Here is a 19,108-nt window from a genome sequence, read left to right on the forward strand (position 1 = left end):
AGCTGAACAGAAGATTTCAAAGAGCAGCTCGAGACTACAAAGCCAATTACTACAATGAAATGTGCAAAGATCTGTAGTTAGAAAGCCGAAAGGGAAGAACACGCTTGGCATTTCTTAAGCTGAAAGAGCTGAGGAAAATATTTAAGCCTTGAGTAGCAATACTGAAAGATTCTATGGACAAAATATTGAATGATGCAGGAAGCATCAAAAGAAGATGGAAAGAATACATAGAGTCACTGTACCAAAAAAAGCTAGTCAATGTTCACCCATTTCAGGAGGTGGCATATGATCAAGAACCAATGGTATTGAAAGAAGAAGTCAAAGCTGCACTGTAGCAACTGGCAAAAAACAAGACTCCAGGAATTGACGGAATACCCATTGAGATGTTTCAACAAACAGATGCCACACTGGAGACACTAACAAGGCTATGCCAAGAGATTTGGAAGACAGCTACCTGGCCAGTTGACTGGAAGAGATCCATATGTGTATCCATTTCAAAGAAAGGTGATCCCACAGAATGTGGAAGTTATCAAACAATATCATTAATATCACATGCAAGCAAAATCTTACTGAAGATAATTTAAAAATGGTTGCAGCAATATATTGACAGAGAACTTCCAGAAATGCAAGATGGATTCAGAAAAGGGTGTGGAATGAGGGATATCATTGCTGATGTCAGATGGATCTTGACTGAAAGCAAAAAATACCAAAAAGATGTTTACTTATGTTTTATTGACTATGCAATTTAATTTAATTGTGTGAATCATAACAAATTATGGACAACAAAAGAAGAATGGGAATTCCAGGTCACTTAATTGTACTCATGAGGAACCTGTACATAGACCAGGAGGCTGTTGTTTGAACAGAACAAGGGGATACTGCATGGTTTAAAATCAAGAAGGGAGTGCATCAAGTTGTATCCTTTCACCATACTTATTCAAATTGCATGCTGAATAAATAATCTGAGAAGATGGATTATATGAAGAAAAACATGGCATCAGGACTGGAGGAAGACTCATTAACAACCTGTGATATGCAGATGACACAACTTTGCTTGCTGAAAGTGAGGATGACATGAAGCACTTACTGACGAAGACTAAAGACTACAGTCTGAAGTATGGATTACACCTTAATATAAAGAAAACAAAAATCCTCACAACTGGACCAATACAATAAGCAGCATCATGATAAATGGAGAAAAGATTGAAGTTGTCAAGGACTTCATTCTACAATCAACACCAATAGAAGCAGCAGTCAAAACATCAGACAACATATCACATTGGGCAAATCTGCTGCAAAAGACCCCTTTCAAGTGATGAAGAGCAAAGATGTCTCCTTGAAGACTAAGGTGCACCTAACCCAAGCCATAATATTTTCAATCGCCTCTTATGCGTGTGAGAGCTGGACAATGAATAAGGAAGACTGAAGAAGAGTTAATGCTTTTGAGTTGTGTTGTTGGTGAAGAATGTTGACAGTATCACAGACTGCTAAAAGAACTAACAAATCTATCCTAGAAAAAGTACAGCCAGAATGCTCCTTGGAAGCGAGAATGGCCAGACTTCATCTCACTTAACTTTGGCTATGTTGTCAGAAGGGACCATTCCCTGAAGAAAGGTATCATGTTTGGTAAAGTGGAGGGTCAATGAAAAAGGGGAAGGTCCTCGACAAGATGGATTGACACAGGGCTACAACGATGGCCTCAGGTATAGCAAGGATGGTGAGGCTGGCACAGGACTGGGCAGTGTTTCGTTCTGTTATACCTAAGGTCGCTATGAATCAGAGATGACTCGACAGCACCTAACAAAAATAATCTTTATAGAAGCAAATTGCCAGGCCTTTCTTCTGCAGCATCACTGGGTGGATTCAAACCCATCAACCTCTAGCTTAGTTGTTGTTATTGTTGCTATGTGCTGTGGAGTCCACCCCGACTCATAGCGACCCCTCCTTGGGTTTCCAAGGCAATATCACTATGAAAGTAGATTGCCCCATCTTCCTTCCAAGGAGTGGCTGGTGGGTTTGAATCACCAGCCTTCTGGTTAGTAGTCAAGTGCCTTAGGCACTATGCTACCAAAGGGCAAACTGTTTGCACTACCCAGGGGTCTTTATCACATAATTTAAAAAAAAAACTCACAGCTATCAAGTCAATTCCAACTCATAATGACCCCTTTTGGGTTTCTGAGGCAGTAAATATTTACAGAAGTAGATTGCCCAGTCTTCCTTCCACAGAGTGGCTGGTGGATTTGAACTACTAACCCTCTGGTTGGCAGTCAAATGCCTCAGGCACTACACCACCAGAGCTCCCGCACTTAATAGAGGATCAAGAAATAGTTGTAGAATGAATGATTGAGTGTTTCCTCTTGGCACTCACCTCCCCTGCTACTATCAGCCCATGGTCTTTTTGTGGCTACCGGAGCTCCTCCACCTTCTGCAGGCCAAGCCGGAAGTACTGAGGAGCTCCTGACCTAAAAGCAGCCCTCCACTAATGGCAGAGAACTGAAGTTACCCCCCGTGTTGTGACAACCCTGTTGTTGTTGTTATGTGCCATCGAGTCAGACCCGACTCATAATGACCCTTCCTTGAGTGGCCGAGGCAGTATCACTATGGAAGTAGATTGCCCAACCTTCCTTCCGAGGAGTGGCTGGTGGGTTTGAACCTCCAGCCTTCTGGTTAGCAGTCATGTGCCTTAGGCACTATGCTACCAGAGCTCCCAACCCTGAGCAAGTTCTAAACTGTCTCCAAGAGTTGTCTAGAGGGCTGGAGCTCCAGTTGCTCCAGCAGTACCCTGCTTGCTGATGAACCTTGCAATGGCTCCCTTCACTTCTTGACCCACTCCCTTACTGGTGTTTCCTGGGAAACCACTGATTCCCAAAGAAACTACTGTCACTCAGGTCTGTTTATGGAGATCATGAATAAGACAGTGCAGTCCCTGTATGGTGCAGGCAGTTAACACACTTGCCTGCTAACCCAAAATTTGGAGGTTTGAGTCCACTGAGGCACTTCAGAAGAAAGGCCTGGGGATCTCCTTCCGAAAAATCAGGCATGGAAATGGAGCACAGTTCTACTCCGACACATACAGATAGGGTCGCCATGAGTCACAGTTGACTCCACAGTGGCTGTTCATTTAAAACACGACAGTAGGCAACGAGCAGGCACTAAAGATTTTTGAGCAAGGTGATAACATAGCCCATGCTCTGTTCAGTTTCTTTAACCAAGTAACACCATTACAAAGGCCAGAATGGAGTGGAGAATAATGGAGGTGAGGAGCTGAATTAGGAGACACCTGCAACACACTCATCATGCACTAGCAAGGAGGGTTTACAATTGGGCATAACAAGTAAGAAAAGAATACTGAGCCTAGCGTTTTCATGAAGTTAAACCAAAAGAGATTACTTGCCTTTTATATCTCCTGCTACTGGATTTTCAGGACTGGGAGTAGAAATAGGAAAAATGGGAATTCCTATAAAAATATTTAAAAAAAACACAGAAAACAATTAATGAGACAGTTTTGTCAAACATCCAAGTACCTTAACTAGGAAGAAGCCCTCTCAAACTCCATGAAAAGTAGCAGGCCGAGACTAACAAGAAAAGCACTATTGTAAGTGTGTCCAGTAACTTACACACTTACAGTCGAACTATGAGGTAGTTCGACTCTGTCTTTTAGGGTCGCTGTGAGTTAGAATCAACTTGACAACAGTAGGTTTTTTGGTTCACGGGCTTAGCTTCCTCAGCACCTTTATTATTTTTTAATGTAAAATTGAGAATAGCTTTCTTAAAATATTTTCTTTTAATTGTTCTCCCTGAAATTTTGTTTATGCCATAAAATCCCTTCAAATTTCTTTTTTCACTAAAAAAGATAAATCCAATTTTTGCTCAGGCCCTATCTAATAGTCACAGATTCTAAATTGATTAAGTTGCAATGCAGTGTCATTATATTTAGGCTTAAAACATTAGTTCCTTTATGTTAAGGTGATCACTAATTCATCATTCAAATGAGGACACTTTTGGGAGTGAAAGTGGGTCCTATCCTAATAATTATTCTAATAATTACCCTGGGACAGCAGCTGGGACATATAGGCACCCTATTCACATGAGTCCTGACTCCACATGGTCACAACTCATCCTGATTAACCATTCCAGTGACTGATCTGGAGGAGTTGTGAGGGTGGGAATGGGCAAAACTAATATTGCAGTGTGTGGTGGGGGTGTCTCTTCTTGAGCCAGTGTTTTTTGTTCTAACATAAACAAGTGGTTTTTACACTATTACAGAATGTAGAATAAACAGAACCATGACCCGTGTCATGATTTGCTTAATTTCATAGGCTCTCTTGCTTCCCGCAGGGGCCCTTGGGTGGTGCAAACGTCAAGCACTGGGCTAGTAACTGAAAGGTTGGCAGTTCGAACCAGCTAGAGATGCCTCAGAAGAAAGGCCTGGCAGTCTGTTTCTGAAAGGTCACAGCCTTGAAATCCCTGTGGAGCCCAGCTCTACTTTGCAACACATTGGGTTGCTGTGAATTGGAATCAACTGGACGGCAGCTGGCATGGTTGTTTTCCCTGCTTATGTTGCATAGTGCTTCTGAATGATACATGCATTTTGCTCTCTGAGATGTAGGGGTGGTTGCCTCGATCACTGCAGTGGGTGGAGATTCAGGCTTATGGTAACTCATCCCCACTGTACATGGGGAAGAAGAAACACACCTACTTGGCCACCAGAAATACAACACATTATCTATATACAAATAAAAATGTAGAAGCCCATAACAGGCTCTTCCACCTATGAAGAAAAATCCCACACCTGGGTTTCTAGTAGGTTGAAATTGCCAATATTTGCTCCTTTCACCTACTGAAAAGGCATTTTCTATAGTGTAACCTAATCCTTTGGAGATAAGTGAAACTATGTTGTTGTTGCTAGTTGCCTCAAGTCAATTCTGAATCATGATTACCTATGCATGCAGAGTAGAACTGCTCCTTGGGGTTTTCAAGGCTGTGACCTTTCAGAAGTAGATTGCCAGGCTGACTTCTGAGATACCTTTCGGTGGGTTCGAACTGCCAGACTTTCAGTTAGTAGTCATGTCCTTAACAATTTGCACCACCCAGGGACTCCAAACTATAAAACATATCAATTTTGTGTTCCAAACTTTTGTTAAATGTTTTCATGTCAATATAACCTACCTGACCCCATTTCTGCTACCTCCACCCCAAACTGCCTTCCACGTTCTCAGGTCTCAACGCACAAAGCCCAGCTTTGGAACAAGAAGGGAGCCTCTCGTTCTGCAGCACGTACTTACTTAAGCAAAGTGGGAAATCATAATATCCAACTGCACACTCCTCACAGTTGTCTCCACGGAAGTTCAGCTTACAGTAACAGCGGCCTGAACCCAGCTCACAGCCATCCGCATATTCAGGATTACAGCTGCAAGCTGTGAGAAATTCCAATGTTCAATAAACGCAACCTCCACTGCACTTAATAAGGCAAACATGTCCCCATACTTCTCGGGCAATGTTTAATATTTGTCATGGGTTCTATAGTTATTCTTGAAGGGGCATAGCTGTTTTCCACTTCCCTCTTGATTGATGGTCCTCATTGACTGAATCTCATGGGACCTCAGAAATAAGCTTTAATGAGCATCCACACTGAGATGTTCTTGAGAAGGCAATTCATTACATTTAGCACTGCTCAGCTCCTGGAGTGGGAGGCAAGCCTGCACAAATCAAAACTAGAGGGGCTAGATGTGGGAATGGAGGAGAGGTCCTGGTGGGTCATTGTGTAGGTTGTCACCCTGGACAAGGAACACAGGGCCATAGCTCATCTGAGAATATATCCCATGAGGAACTAGAAGACTGGAGAAGAGTGAGCATCTAGCATCCCCCAGCCGGGCATCTCCTGTGTCTTTTGCTAAAAGATTTGTTTAGAATTTATGTGTTCTGGGGATCATTTTTGCTAAGTGCTTAACACCTCTGTGGGAACATTACAGTGAAGAAGAAAGAACTAGAAATATGATGAAAAAGTCTAGTTCCTAGCAAGAACATTGCAAACTAGTATTTGCAATGTTCCACTTTGCTTTGCCAAGACTTACTCTTTGTGAGTCCAAGAAAAGTGACAGACATACTTCTTGGATGATGTGGAAGAGGGAAAAAAAGTGGGAACACACTTTTTAACAACTAAGACTGCCCTAGAAAGAGAGACAAGTCAAAATTTTCACAGTCCACGGGCTTGGATGTCCTCAAATGTTAATATGATGAATGAATTCCAGGATGAGGGGGATCATAGGCACCAAGGTCAAGTTAAAGAACCTGAAAGAACCAAGTATTGAGTAGGCTATAGATTACATAAAGGCCAAAGTCTATCATCTGCCTATGACTGTTATTTTCACAGTGGGGAAATAATGGCATTTTTCTGTGTAACGAATGTGGTATACAATGGCAACAGACAAATATCTGCTATACCATGAGGCCATCATTTAGTTGTTCTGGGACCTAGGGAAAATATTTCACTACTTAGACCCTTTTTTTTGGCTTTCCCATATCTAAAATGAGAATAATACAATATCCTAAGTTTGTTGTATCAAGGAGCTCTGATGGCATAGTAAGGAACTCTGGAGCACAGTGCCTAAGACATTTGACTGCTAACCAGAAGGTTGGTGGCTCAAACCCACCAGCCACTCCAAGGAAGGAAGACTGGGCAGTCTTCATTCATAAAGATTTACCACCTCAGAAACCTAAAGGGGGTTGCTATGAGTTGGTACCGACATGATGGCAGTGAGTGAGTGAGTTAAGTTTGTTGTGATAATTTAATAAGACATGTGAAAGTACTTAGCCAAAGCCTTACATACAGCAAGTGCTCAATAAATCACACAAGTTTAAATAGAATTATTATTAAATCCTTGTGAAATCATTGCTGTGTTGTGTTGATGCTAATTCTGACTGAAGGTGAAACTATTGGAGACCAGAGAAATAATGTCAGAACAGCAGAAAATGGAGAAACTGAAATTTGTGGCAGCTCCAATGCTAACTGTTTTCCTAGGTGCTTTTGATAGCAATTCACATTATCTTAAGAAATGTATTATCACTCCATTTATTTAGTTTTACTTATTTTTTTGTTGTTGTTGAGAATATATATAACAACATACCAATTCAAAAATTTCTACATGTACAAGTCAGTGACAATGACTACAATCTTTGAGTTGGACAACCATTCTCACCTTCCTTTTCTTAGTTTGTTGTTGTTGTTGTTAGGTACAATCAAGTTGGTTCCAACTCATAGCGACTCTATGTACAACAGAATGAAACACTGCCCGGTCCTGTGCCAGCCTCTTGCTATACCTGAGCCCATCATTGCAGTCACTGTGTCAATCCATCTTGTTGAGGGCCTTCCCCTTTTTCATTGACCCTCCACTTTACCAAGCACAATATCCATCTCCAGCAAACGGTTCTGACAACATGACCAAAGTAGGTGAGACGAAGCTTGGCCATGCTCCCTTCCAGGGAGCATTCTGGCTGCACTTTTCCCCTATTAACATCAACTCACTGGCCTCTTAGGTTCCTATCTAATCTTCTGAGTAACTGTTGTCAATTCATTTCCATATAAATAAAAGATTAAATTAAATAAATATATCAATTAAAAGAACATAATGCTCAAGGCAAACATTTTAGTAGTTGAGCTAAACTACTGTTTGGTTTTAACTCTTTCAAGATCAAATTATTTTCTGCTTTGAATTTTTTGTTGAAACCATGTATTTTCTGTAATGGAAGTCATTTTGAATGCAATGAAAAAAAACTGAAGTAGTATGGATTTTAAGAAGCTCTGGTGGTCCAGTGGTTAAAGCATTGGGTTGTTAACCGAAAAGTTGACAGTGTGACCCCACCAGCAATGCTGTGGGAGAAAGATGAGGCAGTCTGCTTCTGTAAATATTTACAGTCTTGGAAACCTTATGGGGCAGTTCTACTCTGTCCTATATGGTTGCTATGAGTTGGAAATGACTCAGTGGCAGTGGGGTTTTTAATATGGATTTGGTACAATATGTGGGACACATATGTCCCAAGAGGTGTGTTAGGGTTGATGGGATGAGGCACGTTTCTTCAGATTCACACAATTATACAAGCACCCACTAGATGGCAGCATGCACTAAAAGTGGGATAGCAGATTCCCACTAAATTTTACACCTCCCCAGAGGTGGAAAATGTAGGCAGACACTATATGTCCCACGGGTCATGACAGGGTTAAACAAATCTCAAGAGATTTTTGGTTAAAAGTTTAAAGATCATCTCACAGAAATAGTTTCAGGGGTTTTACTTCTATTTGCATATATAAATTCTAAAACTTGGGGAGATTATATAACTGCCTGAGGCTAGTTAGGGGCAGAACCAATAATATGAAAAGAGTGGATGAAGGAAATTACTATCCAATTAGAATTTAACCTGACGATCCCCCTGAAGTAGTGATCACAGACTAAGATATACCAAGCTGAAATGGAACTTACGGATGCAGCCATGTGGGGAGTCGACAGGAACACCATAAGGGCGGTAATAACCTTTAATGCACATTTCACAGTTTATACCAGCTGTGTTATGCTAGAAAGAAACAAAAGAAACTTAGAAGAGAGAATACTGAAGAAGTACTTATTTTGTGCTATTCATTCAGAGAAATAAATTGAGGAGGGTATGATTTAATCATCAACAACTGTAATTTCAAAGTCACTAAAAAAGCAAGCACAACCTTGACCTTGAGTCTCTAAGATTTACCACAGGACATCAGCTTAACTTTGGCTCTAGAATTTTTTCCCACTTGAATAGAAAATGAGGAGAAGATCCCTGAACTGGGCAGCCCAGGCTTTCCCCTCTAAAATAGAATTAGCTTACTGAAACGCTTGCCATTTGAGTGAGAAAAACACGCAAGAGGACTATTAACCATAGCTCATTCAGAAGAACCAAGGAATGGGTTGTAAGTCACAGTTGGGTTTAACATCTTCTCCAGTTTGGGAAGAAATAGCACACACAAATCTTCTCTTTGTTGTTCTAATTTTATCTATGCTTTAGTCCTGAAACCATTTTCCAAACATTTCTATTACATAAATGGAAAAAGCAGGCATGAGTCTCATACACAGAGCTCATTTTAAAGTATAATATTAGGCAGCCTTTTATATTTCTTAGTTAATGTTTCTAATTGCTTCAAAATCAAATTACCCAGCATGCATCATTAGTTTCCAAGAACTGTACACCATGGATTTAGCTCAGTCCTGGCTCTCTTCTCTAATTTGGAAATAACTAGGAGAGCAGTGTTCTTTCACTAATGAAAGGAAAGGCAATGGGAAGTTAAAAGAACAAATATAACAAACTCTGACCCACACAGGAGTCTGCATAGAAAGACAGAGGGGAAAACAAAGACCCTTTGTGTATCCTTTCCTCAGTTTCAGATGATTTTATTAACTACAAGCTTTTATTATTACCACTCCTTGTCCTGTGGGCTAAAATCTGAATTCACTTTAACACTGAGGTCTAAAACCACTGGACATTTCTCGGTCTTCACATTTACATACATAAACATTAAGGGCAAATAAGAAACATCTGCAGCTTTCCTCCCTTGCCATCAAATGCTAATTAACCTTTCTACTCTGCTGTAGGAGCTCTGGTGGCGTAGTGCCTAAGGCATTTAACTGCTAAACTGAAGGCTGGTGGTTCAAACCCACCAGCCAATCCTTGAAAGGCAGACTGGTCAATCTACTTCTGTAGAGATACCCCCTCGGAAACTCACAGAGGGGTTGCTATGAGTTGGATCCAACTGGATGGCAGTGAGTTTGGAGTTCCGGGGACTCTGCTGTTTGTCATTTGTGACATAAAATGGAGAGAGGCGATAGAGTTTTTAATGCTGGCAACAGAGTTCTTCCCATTGGACAGGAAATGAAGAAAAGTCTCTGAAGTGGGAAGCCCAGGTTTTCCCCTCTACCTCAAAATTTGCATAATAAAGCACCTACTATTTGAGTGAGAAAAAAAATTCAAGAGGATTATTTTCACAGAGAAGTCATATTTGTAAGACAAAGAACAGCAATGAATAGGAAATAGCCAAGACCTGTATTATGGTTAATGTACCATGTGCACTTGTAAAGAATATGCAGTCTCTAGCTATCTAGTACAGTGTTCAATAAGGATCAATTAAGGCAAGGTATTTGCTAATATTCTTCAGATCATATGTCTTTCCTGATTTTTTTTTTCTACTGATTCAATCAATTGTTGAAAAAGTGATTATTAAATCTCCAACTATGATTTTTAAAAGCCTATTTTCCCATTCTGTCAAATTTTGCACCATGTGTTTATTTCAAAGCTGTTATTAGATACAAATACATTTATGACTGCTGTGTCTCCCTGATCAGTTACAAAATGTCCCTATGTATCTGTTAATGCTCTTTGCCTCAAAGTCCATTTTCTCTAATATCAGTATTATTTCTCCATAGGGGCTCCGGTGGCATAGTGCCTAAGGCACTTGACTGTTAACCAGAAAGTTGGTGGTTCAAACCCACCAGCCACTCCTCAGAAAGAAGGTTGGGCAATCTACTTCCGTAGTGATATTGCCTCGGAAACCCAAGGGGGGGTCACTATGAATTGGAGACAACTTGATGGCACACAACAATGAAAACTTTCTTCAAATAAAAGCCCTCATGGCACAGTGGTTAAGCACTCGACTGCTAACTGAAAGGTCAGTGGTTCAAACCCACCAGCCCCTCTGCAGAAGTAAGATGTCACAGTGTTGTTGTTGTTGTTAAGTGCCGTCGAGTCATTTCCGACTCATAGCGACCCCATGCACAGCAGAACGAAACACTGCCCAATCCCGCGCCAGCCCCACAATCCCTGCTATACTTGAGCCCATCATCGCAGCCACCGTGTCAATCCATCTCGTTGAAGGCCTCCCCCTCTTTCGTCGACCCTCCACCCTACCAAGCATGATATCCTTCTCCAGGGAATGATCCCTTCTGACATGACCAAAATAGGTGAGACGAAGTCTGGCCATTCTTGCTTCCAAGGAGCATTCTGGCTGCACTTCCTCCAGGACAGATCTGTTAGTTCTTTTAGCAGTCCATGGTACTTTCAGCATTCTTCACCAGCACCACAACTCAAAAGCATCAACTCTTCTTCAGTCTTCCTTATTCATTGTCCAGCTCTCACATGCATACGAGGCGACTGGAAATATCATGGCTTGTGTCAGGTGCACCTTAGTCCTCAAGGAGATATCCTTGCTCCTCAGCACTTGATACAGTTCCTTCGCAGTTGACTTTCCCAATGCTACACGTCATCTAATGTCCTGACTGCTGCTTCCGTTGGCATCGATTGTAGAACCAAGCAACGTGAATTCTTTGACAACCTCAATCTTCTCTCCATTTATTGTGATGCTGTTCATTGGTCCAGTTGTGAGGATTTTTGTTTTCTTTATATTGAGACGTAATCCATACTGCAGACTGTATTCTTCAACCTTCATCAGTAGGTGCCTTAAGTCATCCTCACTTTCAGCAAGCAAAGTTGTATCATCTGCATATCTCAGGTTGTTAATGATTCTTCCTCCAATCCTGATACCACGTTTTTCTTCATATAGTCCGGCTTCTCGGATTATTTGCTCAGCATATAGATTGAATAAGTGTGGAGAAAGGATACAACCCTGACACACTCCCTTCTTGATTTTAAACCATGTAGTGTCCCCTTGTTCTGTTTGAACGACAGCCTCCTGGTCAAGGTACAGATTCCTCATGAGTACAATCAAGTGCTCGGGAATTCCCATTCTTCTCAATGTTATCCATAATTTGTCATGATCCACACAATCAAATGCCTTTGCATAGTCAATAAAACACAAGTAAACATCTTTCTGGTATTCCCTGCCTTGAGCCAAGATCCATCTGACAACAGCTATGATATCCCTTGTTCCACGTCCTCTTCTGAATCCGGATGTCACAGTATGCTCCTGTAAAGACTACAGCCCTGGAAACCCTGTGGGGCCATTCTACTCTGCTACAGGGCCACTATGAGTCAGAATCAACTCAACAGCAATGGTTTTTATCCTTCTAATACTTACTGTTTATGTGCTATGCATTTTTTCCATTCACTTACTTTCAGTTTATTTCAGTTTATCTATGTCTTAAATTTAAGTCTCACCTCTTATAATTAGAATATATTTTTTTAACCTATTCTGATAAATTCAGCCTTTGAACTGGAGTGTTTAGTTCACTAATATTTCACATATCTATGTATACGGTTGAATTTAGGCCTATCATTTTCATATTTGTTTTCTGTTTTTCCCCTTACTGTGTGTGTTGTTTCTTTGTTTCTCCCTTTCTCCTGTCTTTTGGATTATGTGATATTTTTTAGAATTCTATTTAAATTTATCTATTGGTCTTTTAAGGAGCTCTGGTGGAATAGTGGGTAATGCATTTATTTGGCTGCTAACCAGAAAGTCAGCGGTTCAAACCCACCAGCTGTTCTGTGAAAGGAAGATGAGGTAATCTACTTCTGCAAAGATCTACAACCTTGGAAACCTAAGGGGGATGGCTAAGAGTTGGAATCTACTCACTGACAGTGAGTTTGGTTGTACTGGCCTTTTAGCTACATCTTTTTGCACTAATTTGTTAGTAGATGGTTTAGGGATTACACAGAATATCTTTAACTTTTTACAGTCTATTTAGAGTTAATATTGTTCCTCTTCATAAAAATTATAAAAACATTACAGTGCTATTAAAAAAAAAAAAGAAAAAAGAAAAAACACTGCCATGGAGTTGATTCTCATAGTGACCCCATTGGGTTTCCAAGGTGGTAAATCTTTATGGAAGCAGATTGCCCAGCCTTCCTTCCGCGGAGTGGCTACTGGGTTTGAACCGCCAATCTTCTGTCTAGCAATGAGATGCCTTAGGCACTGTGCTACCAGACCTCCTTTTACAGTACTATTTGTCCGTTTAATTGCCTCCCTGTTCTTTATGGCTATAGTTTCATATGTATTATATCTACATACATTATAAATCTCCCGAGACAATTATTATAATTCTTGTTCTAAATGACCTTCATTTTTAAGTAATTATTTAGAATAGTCTTTTGTAGTCACCCAGACACTTAACATTCCAACACTTTTCATACCTTCCTGAAGAGCTAAGTTTATACCTTGTATCATTTTCTTTATCCTGAAGAACTTTCTCTAGCATTACTTGTAGTACGTATCTCCTGGGCAATAAATTCTATTATTATTATTTTTTTAATCTGAGAAATATTTTTCTTTATGCATTCATTTTTGAAGGATATTTTAATTGACCATAGAATTATGAGTTGACCGTTCTTTGGGGTCGTTTGTTTTTCTTTTAGTACTTTAAAGATCTTGTCCCACTGTCTTACGGCCATCATAGTTTCTAATAAGAAGTCCACAGTGATTGAAATCATTGTTCACTTGCCTGCTATGTACTGTTTTTCTAGTCTACTTTCTAGATTTTCATTTCACCTTCGGTTTTCAATACTTAGATTCTGCTGGTCCCAAGAGTGGTTTTGTTTTTCTTGTGCTTATGGTTCAGTAAGTATCTAAAATTTCAGTATTCTTACAAATTTTGGGAACTTCCAACCATTGTTCCTTTACATATTTTTCCCCCTTCATTCTCTCTCCTCTGCTTCTAGGACCCTGAATACATTTACATTAGGTCTTTGATATTTTCCCACAGGTTCCCAAGGTTCTGTTCATTTTTCTTCCAATGTTTTTCTTTCTCTTATTCAAAATGGAAAATTTCTATTAATCTATCTTAAAATTCACTGACTTTCTTCTCTCACTTCAATTCTGTTATTAGGCCTATACAATGATTTTTTATTTAATATATTTCATTTGTCAGTTCTAGAATTTTCATTGCATTACTTTTATGCTTTAAATATACTGATACAACTTATCTTTTCATTCACTGCCACCATTTATGTTCTTGAGCATAGTCAATACCAAAAAACCCAAAACCAAACTCACTGCCATCAAGTTGGATTCAACTCATAGTGACCCATCCTTGGGTTTCCAAGGCAGTAGTATCTCTACCGAAGTAGATTGCCCAATCTTCCTTCCAAGGAGTGGCTGGTAGGTTTGAACTGCCAGCCTTCTGGTTAGCAGTCAAATGCCTTAGGTACTACACCACCAGAGCTCCTATAGTTCTAATAGTTACTTTAAAATCTTTGACTGATAATTCCAACATCTAGATCATTTCAGAGTTGGTCTCTACTGATTGTCTTTTCTACTGAGAATGTTTCATGTTTTCTTGGTTTTTCATATGTGGAAAAAAAATGGATTTTATCCTGGGTATTGTGAATATTATGTTTTAGAGACTCTGGATTCTGTTATATTGCTCTGAAGAGTGATATGTAAGGAGCTCTGGTGGCCCAGTGCCTAAGACATTTGACTACTAACCAGAAGATTGGTGGTTCACACATACCAGCCACTCCATGGAATGAAGATAAGGCAATCTACTTCCATAAAAACTTACCGCCTCAGAAACCCAATGGGAATCACTATGAGTCAGAATCAACTTGATGGCAGAGAGTTTGGGGTGTGTGTGTGAGTGTGTGTGTGTATGCAACTTGACTGTATGCAAACTATAACCTCTGATTCAAGTGGTTACTCAAATCCCAAATATGTTCTTTTAGTTTTAGCTGAAATCCATCATGCTTCTGGTGGGAATACAAAATAATGCAATCACTATGGAAAATGGCATGGCACTTCCTTAAAAAGCTAGAAATAGAAATATCATGTGATCCAGCAATCCTACTCCTAGGCATACACTCTAAAGAAATAAGAGCCATGACATGAATAGACATATGCACACTCATGTTCACTGCAGCATTATACACAATAGCAAAAAGATGGAAACAATCTAAGTGCCCATTAACAAAGGAATGGACAAAATAAGTACGGTACGTACACACAATGGAATACTACACAGTGGCAAAGAAAATGAATCTACAAAACATTTCACAACATGTACGAATTTGGAGCACATTATGCTGAGTGAAATAAGTCCATTACAAAAAGACAAATATTGTATGAAGCCACTATTATTAAAAAAAAAAAAAAAAAAGGAAAAGGCTTACACACAAGAAAAAAAGACAAACATTCTATTTTGGTTACAAGGGATGGGAGGGGGAGAAAGGGAAAATGATTAACTAGATAGAAGACCTGTGTTAATAATAATGGTGAAAGGAAAGGCAATACACAATATGACAGAACTCAGCATAATATGACCAACGCAAAGGAAGACACTGAGAGGAACACAATAATAAAGGGCAATTATGGTAATTACTATGACTGATGTTGGATCCACAATCAATGCCCATGGAAGCAGCAGTCAAGGAATCAAACAGTGAATTGCATTGGGCAAATCTGTACCAAAAGACTTCTTTTGTGTTAAAGAGCAAAGATGTTACTTTGAAGACCAAGGTGAGCTTCACACAAGCCATGGTATTTTCAATCACCTCATATGCACGTGAAAGCTGGACACTGAATAAGGAAGACCAAACAAGAATTGATGTCTTTGAATTGTGGTGTTGGTAAAGAATACTGACAATACCATGGACTGCCAGAAGAACAAACTAATTTGTCCTGGAAGAAGTGCAGCTGGAATGCTCCTCAGAAGTGAGAATGGCCAGACTTCATCTTACCTACTTTGGTCATATTTTCAAAAGGGACCAGTCCCTGGAGAAGGGTATCAGGCTTGGTAAACTAGAGGGTCAGCATAAAAGGGGAAGACCCTCACAAGATGGACTGACACAGTGGCTGCAACAATAGGCTCAACCACAGCAATCACTGTGAGGAAGGCACAGGACTGGGCAGTGTTCTGTGGTACATAGGGTTGCTGTAAGTCAGACTGACTAAACAGCATCTAAAAACAACACAGTAATTACTATAACATAGATAATCCTGAAACAGCAGCATTAACAAACAATAATTTATGAATGGGTACATAGATAGATAGGTACAATAAAGAGGTACGGAGCATGTAAGGGAGCACACTCACCTGCAGATATATATTTGGTTGTGAATATTTCCATGCACATAACTGTAGGTGCTTCATGTATATTAATGTCGACAATAGAGCACAAAAGGAAACAGTTATGGAAACTTCTCAGACATAACCAAACACTTCACAGGATAAAATTCCTAGCCTCAAAGGCAAAGGACCATAGATGTGGGGGACATCTATATCAATTGGCACAATAGTTCATAAAGACAATGATTGGCATCCTACTTTGGTAAGTAATGTCTGGGATCTTAAAAGCCTGTGAATGGCCATCTAAGGTACAACTACTGATCTCTTCCTGTCCGGAACAAAAGAGAGTGAAGAAAACCAAAGTGCAAATTACTAATGAACCACATGAACCACAGCCTATATGACCTCAAGACCAGAAGAACTAAATGGCGCCCAGCTACCACTACCAACCACTCTGACTGAGATCACAACAGAGGGTCCCAGACAGAGCAGGAGAAAAATGTAGAAGAAAAACTAAAATTCACAAGAAAGACCAGATTTCCTGGTCCAGCAGGCACTGGGGGAATTTCCGAGACTATGGCCCTAAGAACCCTTCTAACCTGAGTCTGAAGCCATTCCTGGAAACCATGTTCAGCCAAACAATAGACAGCCCTATAACAAAAATAATAACACCCAAAAGGAACATGTTCCTTAGAACAATCAATTATACGAGAACAAAAGTACAACATTTGCCCAAAAGCAAAGATGAGAAGTCAGGAAGGGTAGAAAATCCAAGCAAAAGGAAACAGGGAACCCAGGGCAGAAATGGGGAGAGTGCTGACACACTGGGAATGCAACCAATGTCATAGAACACTTTATGTACAAACTATCAAATGGAAAACTAATTTACTCCGTAAACTTTCAGTTAAAGTACATTTTTTAAATATTAACCAAATAAATACAAATAGGGGGTGGGGGAAGAATTATGAATTTCCTCTCTCCTAGAACTTCTCGTTTTCCAGAAATTGTGGTTGTCCCAAGCTCTGACCCCTGACTCTTCAGGGCAGAAAGACCCAGATTTTCTAGAGGAATTTTAACACCACCATGCAGTATCTTTGGCCTGTACTCCTGCTAAAGGCCATAAAAACATGTAATTCACTTTCTGCTAATCCCTTCTGCCAAGAGGCACCCCCTCTCCAATATTTTCCTACTGGTGGCGTAGTGCCTAAGGCATTTGACTGCTAACCAGAAGGCTGGCAGTTCAAACCCACCAGCCACTCCTCAGAAGGAAGACTGGGCAGTCTACTTCCGTACTGGTATCACCTTGGAAACCCAAGGTGGGATTGATATGAGTTGGATTCGACTTGACCACAGTGAGTTTGGGTTTTTTTGGTTTAGTGCCTTCTTATTATTGTTTTTGTTTGTTTCTATTTTGTCCACAATTTATAGCTATTATCTGTGAGAGAGTTGGGTCCTGTGGAACCAACTATATATACCATAACAAAAACTGAATGCTCTCTTTGATCTTTGATTATAAATACAAAAGTTAATTGTGCTAGCTATATATCTAACTTAAGCAAAGGAATTTTCAGTTTAAATTGGAGAAAAAGTAATGTTCCAAACAAGATTTCAGTAATTTCACAGGCAAAAGAGAAATTATGAGTTTGCAAAGCCACTATGAAAAAAAAGACTACCATATTTTTTACACATTATGCACCCACATAAATAACGTACATATAACACGCATAGTGTGCACAGTAAACTAATGTGCAAGGAGGTTGTGCACTTTGTAAAATATCATATAACATGTATGTTATTTGTGTAAAAATATGGTATATTGATGGTTTTTTGAAACAGCCAGGCACAAATCATATTATCACTAAGAAAAGGAGAAGGAACAAGGTATTCTAAAAACACATTGAAGGTTATGATCCTTCATCTAAAGAAAGGATTCTACCTATAGATCCTAGTCCAGTGCTTCTCCAACCTTAATGTGCATATGAATCACCTGGGGGAGGGTTTGTAGTGCATAATTTTTAAAGATTTGGGGTCTTTCATTTACTTATTGATCTGTCTGATGTAGATAGCCTATGACTATGTTTTACTAGTATTTTAATTATCTGTGATGACAGATGATATAAAATGTGTGGAGCTGGAAACAGGAGAAGGGTGGTGGATTTCTCTATGGGTATATAGCCCTGGCTCCATGTAAGTGGGCATCTCATATGAAGAGTGTCTCTTTAACGGCAGCACTAACAAACACCACTCTAAAAGCCCACAAGAAAAAGTGACAATATGATCACTTCATGAACATTTAATTTTTAACAATTATCTCAATGCAGATTGTTCTGGTTACCTAGTGCCACTCTGACAAGAAAATACCACAAATGGGATGGCTTGAACAAACAGGAGTTTATTCTTACAATTTGGAGGCTTTAAGTCCAAGTTCAAAGTGCCAGGCTCTAGGGGCTGGGTGAAAGCCCCTCAACCTTGGGCTTCAGCTCTGCCTCCTGCTCTCAGCTCACTGGAGCTAGAGGCTTTTCTTCACTCAGACAGCTGCTGGCTGCTGAGACTGACAAGCCCAAGGCTGACAAGTAAAAAGGCACAGTCCTGATGTTACCAAACCACACAGCAGGCCATTAACTCAAGTCCATCGTAAGTCCCAAGGTCAGCAGACCACGGCAGGCTGCTGCTAAACAACAACATGACTACATGCACGGTCCAAGCGTGCCATAAGCTAGAGACCATTCCCAAAGCTTTATCTTATATACAGGAAGCAGACCACATCCCTAAAGCAGCTACTCAGCTGCTTGTGGTAGGTCCCACCATGGAGATGATTGTCAGTCATCAATAACTACCACCAGCTGCCCAGCCACTCAACCAGGCCGAGCCAAGTTGACACATAAACATAACCACATGCACATATACCTATACCCTCCTCTTCCATACACCCCTCTTGACTAAACTCCAGAAAGCTGGGTGTTCAACAGAAGGGATGAAATATCAGTGTTTCCCCATGGTCATTGCAGCACTATTTACAATAGCCAAAAGATGGAAACAACATAGGTGTCCATCAACTGAGGAATGGATAACCAAACTATGATACATACACACAATGGAATACTATGCAACGCTAAAGAATAATGTAGAATCTGCAA

At 40.1% G+C, this 19,108-nt stretch overlaps 1 protein-coding gene across 1 annotated transcript in view; it reads right to left on the minus strand.

Annotated features, from left to right (window-relative positions):
• LAMA3 (laminin subunit alpha 3) overlaps positions 1-19,108 on the minus strand; it is a 434,613-nt gene that overhangs the window by 276,957 nt on the left and 138,548 nt on the right. The window contains exons 9-11 of the mRNA XM_042780249.1: positions 8,478-8,568; positions 5,286-5,417; positions 3,395-3,457 (exon numbers count right to left, since the gene is read on the minus strand). Of these exons, the coding sequence (XP_042636183.1) occupies positions 3,395-3,457; positions 5,286-5,417; positions 8,478-8,568 (286 nt within the window). The remainder of the gene's footprint in view (positions 1-3,394; positions 3,458-5,285; positions 5,418-8,477; positions 8,569-19,108) is intronic.

Source organism: Orycteropus afer, unplaced genomic scaffold, assembly GCF_000298275.1.
Source record: "Orycteropus afer afer isolate SDZICR_OR568_19922 unplaced genomic scaffold, OryAfe1.0 scaffold00030, whole genome shotgun sequence".
In the NCBI taxonomy this organism is placed as follows: domain Eukaryota; kingdom Metazoa; phylum Chordata; class Mammalia; order Tubulidentata; family Orycteropodidae; genus Orycteropus; species Orycteropus afer.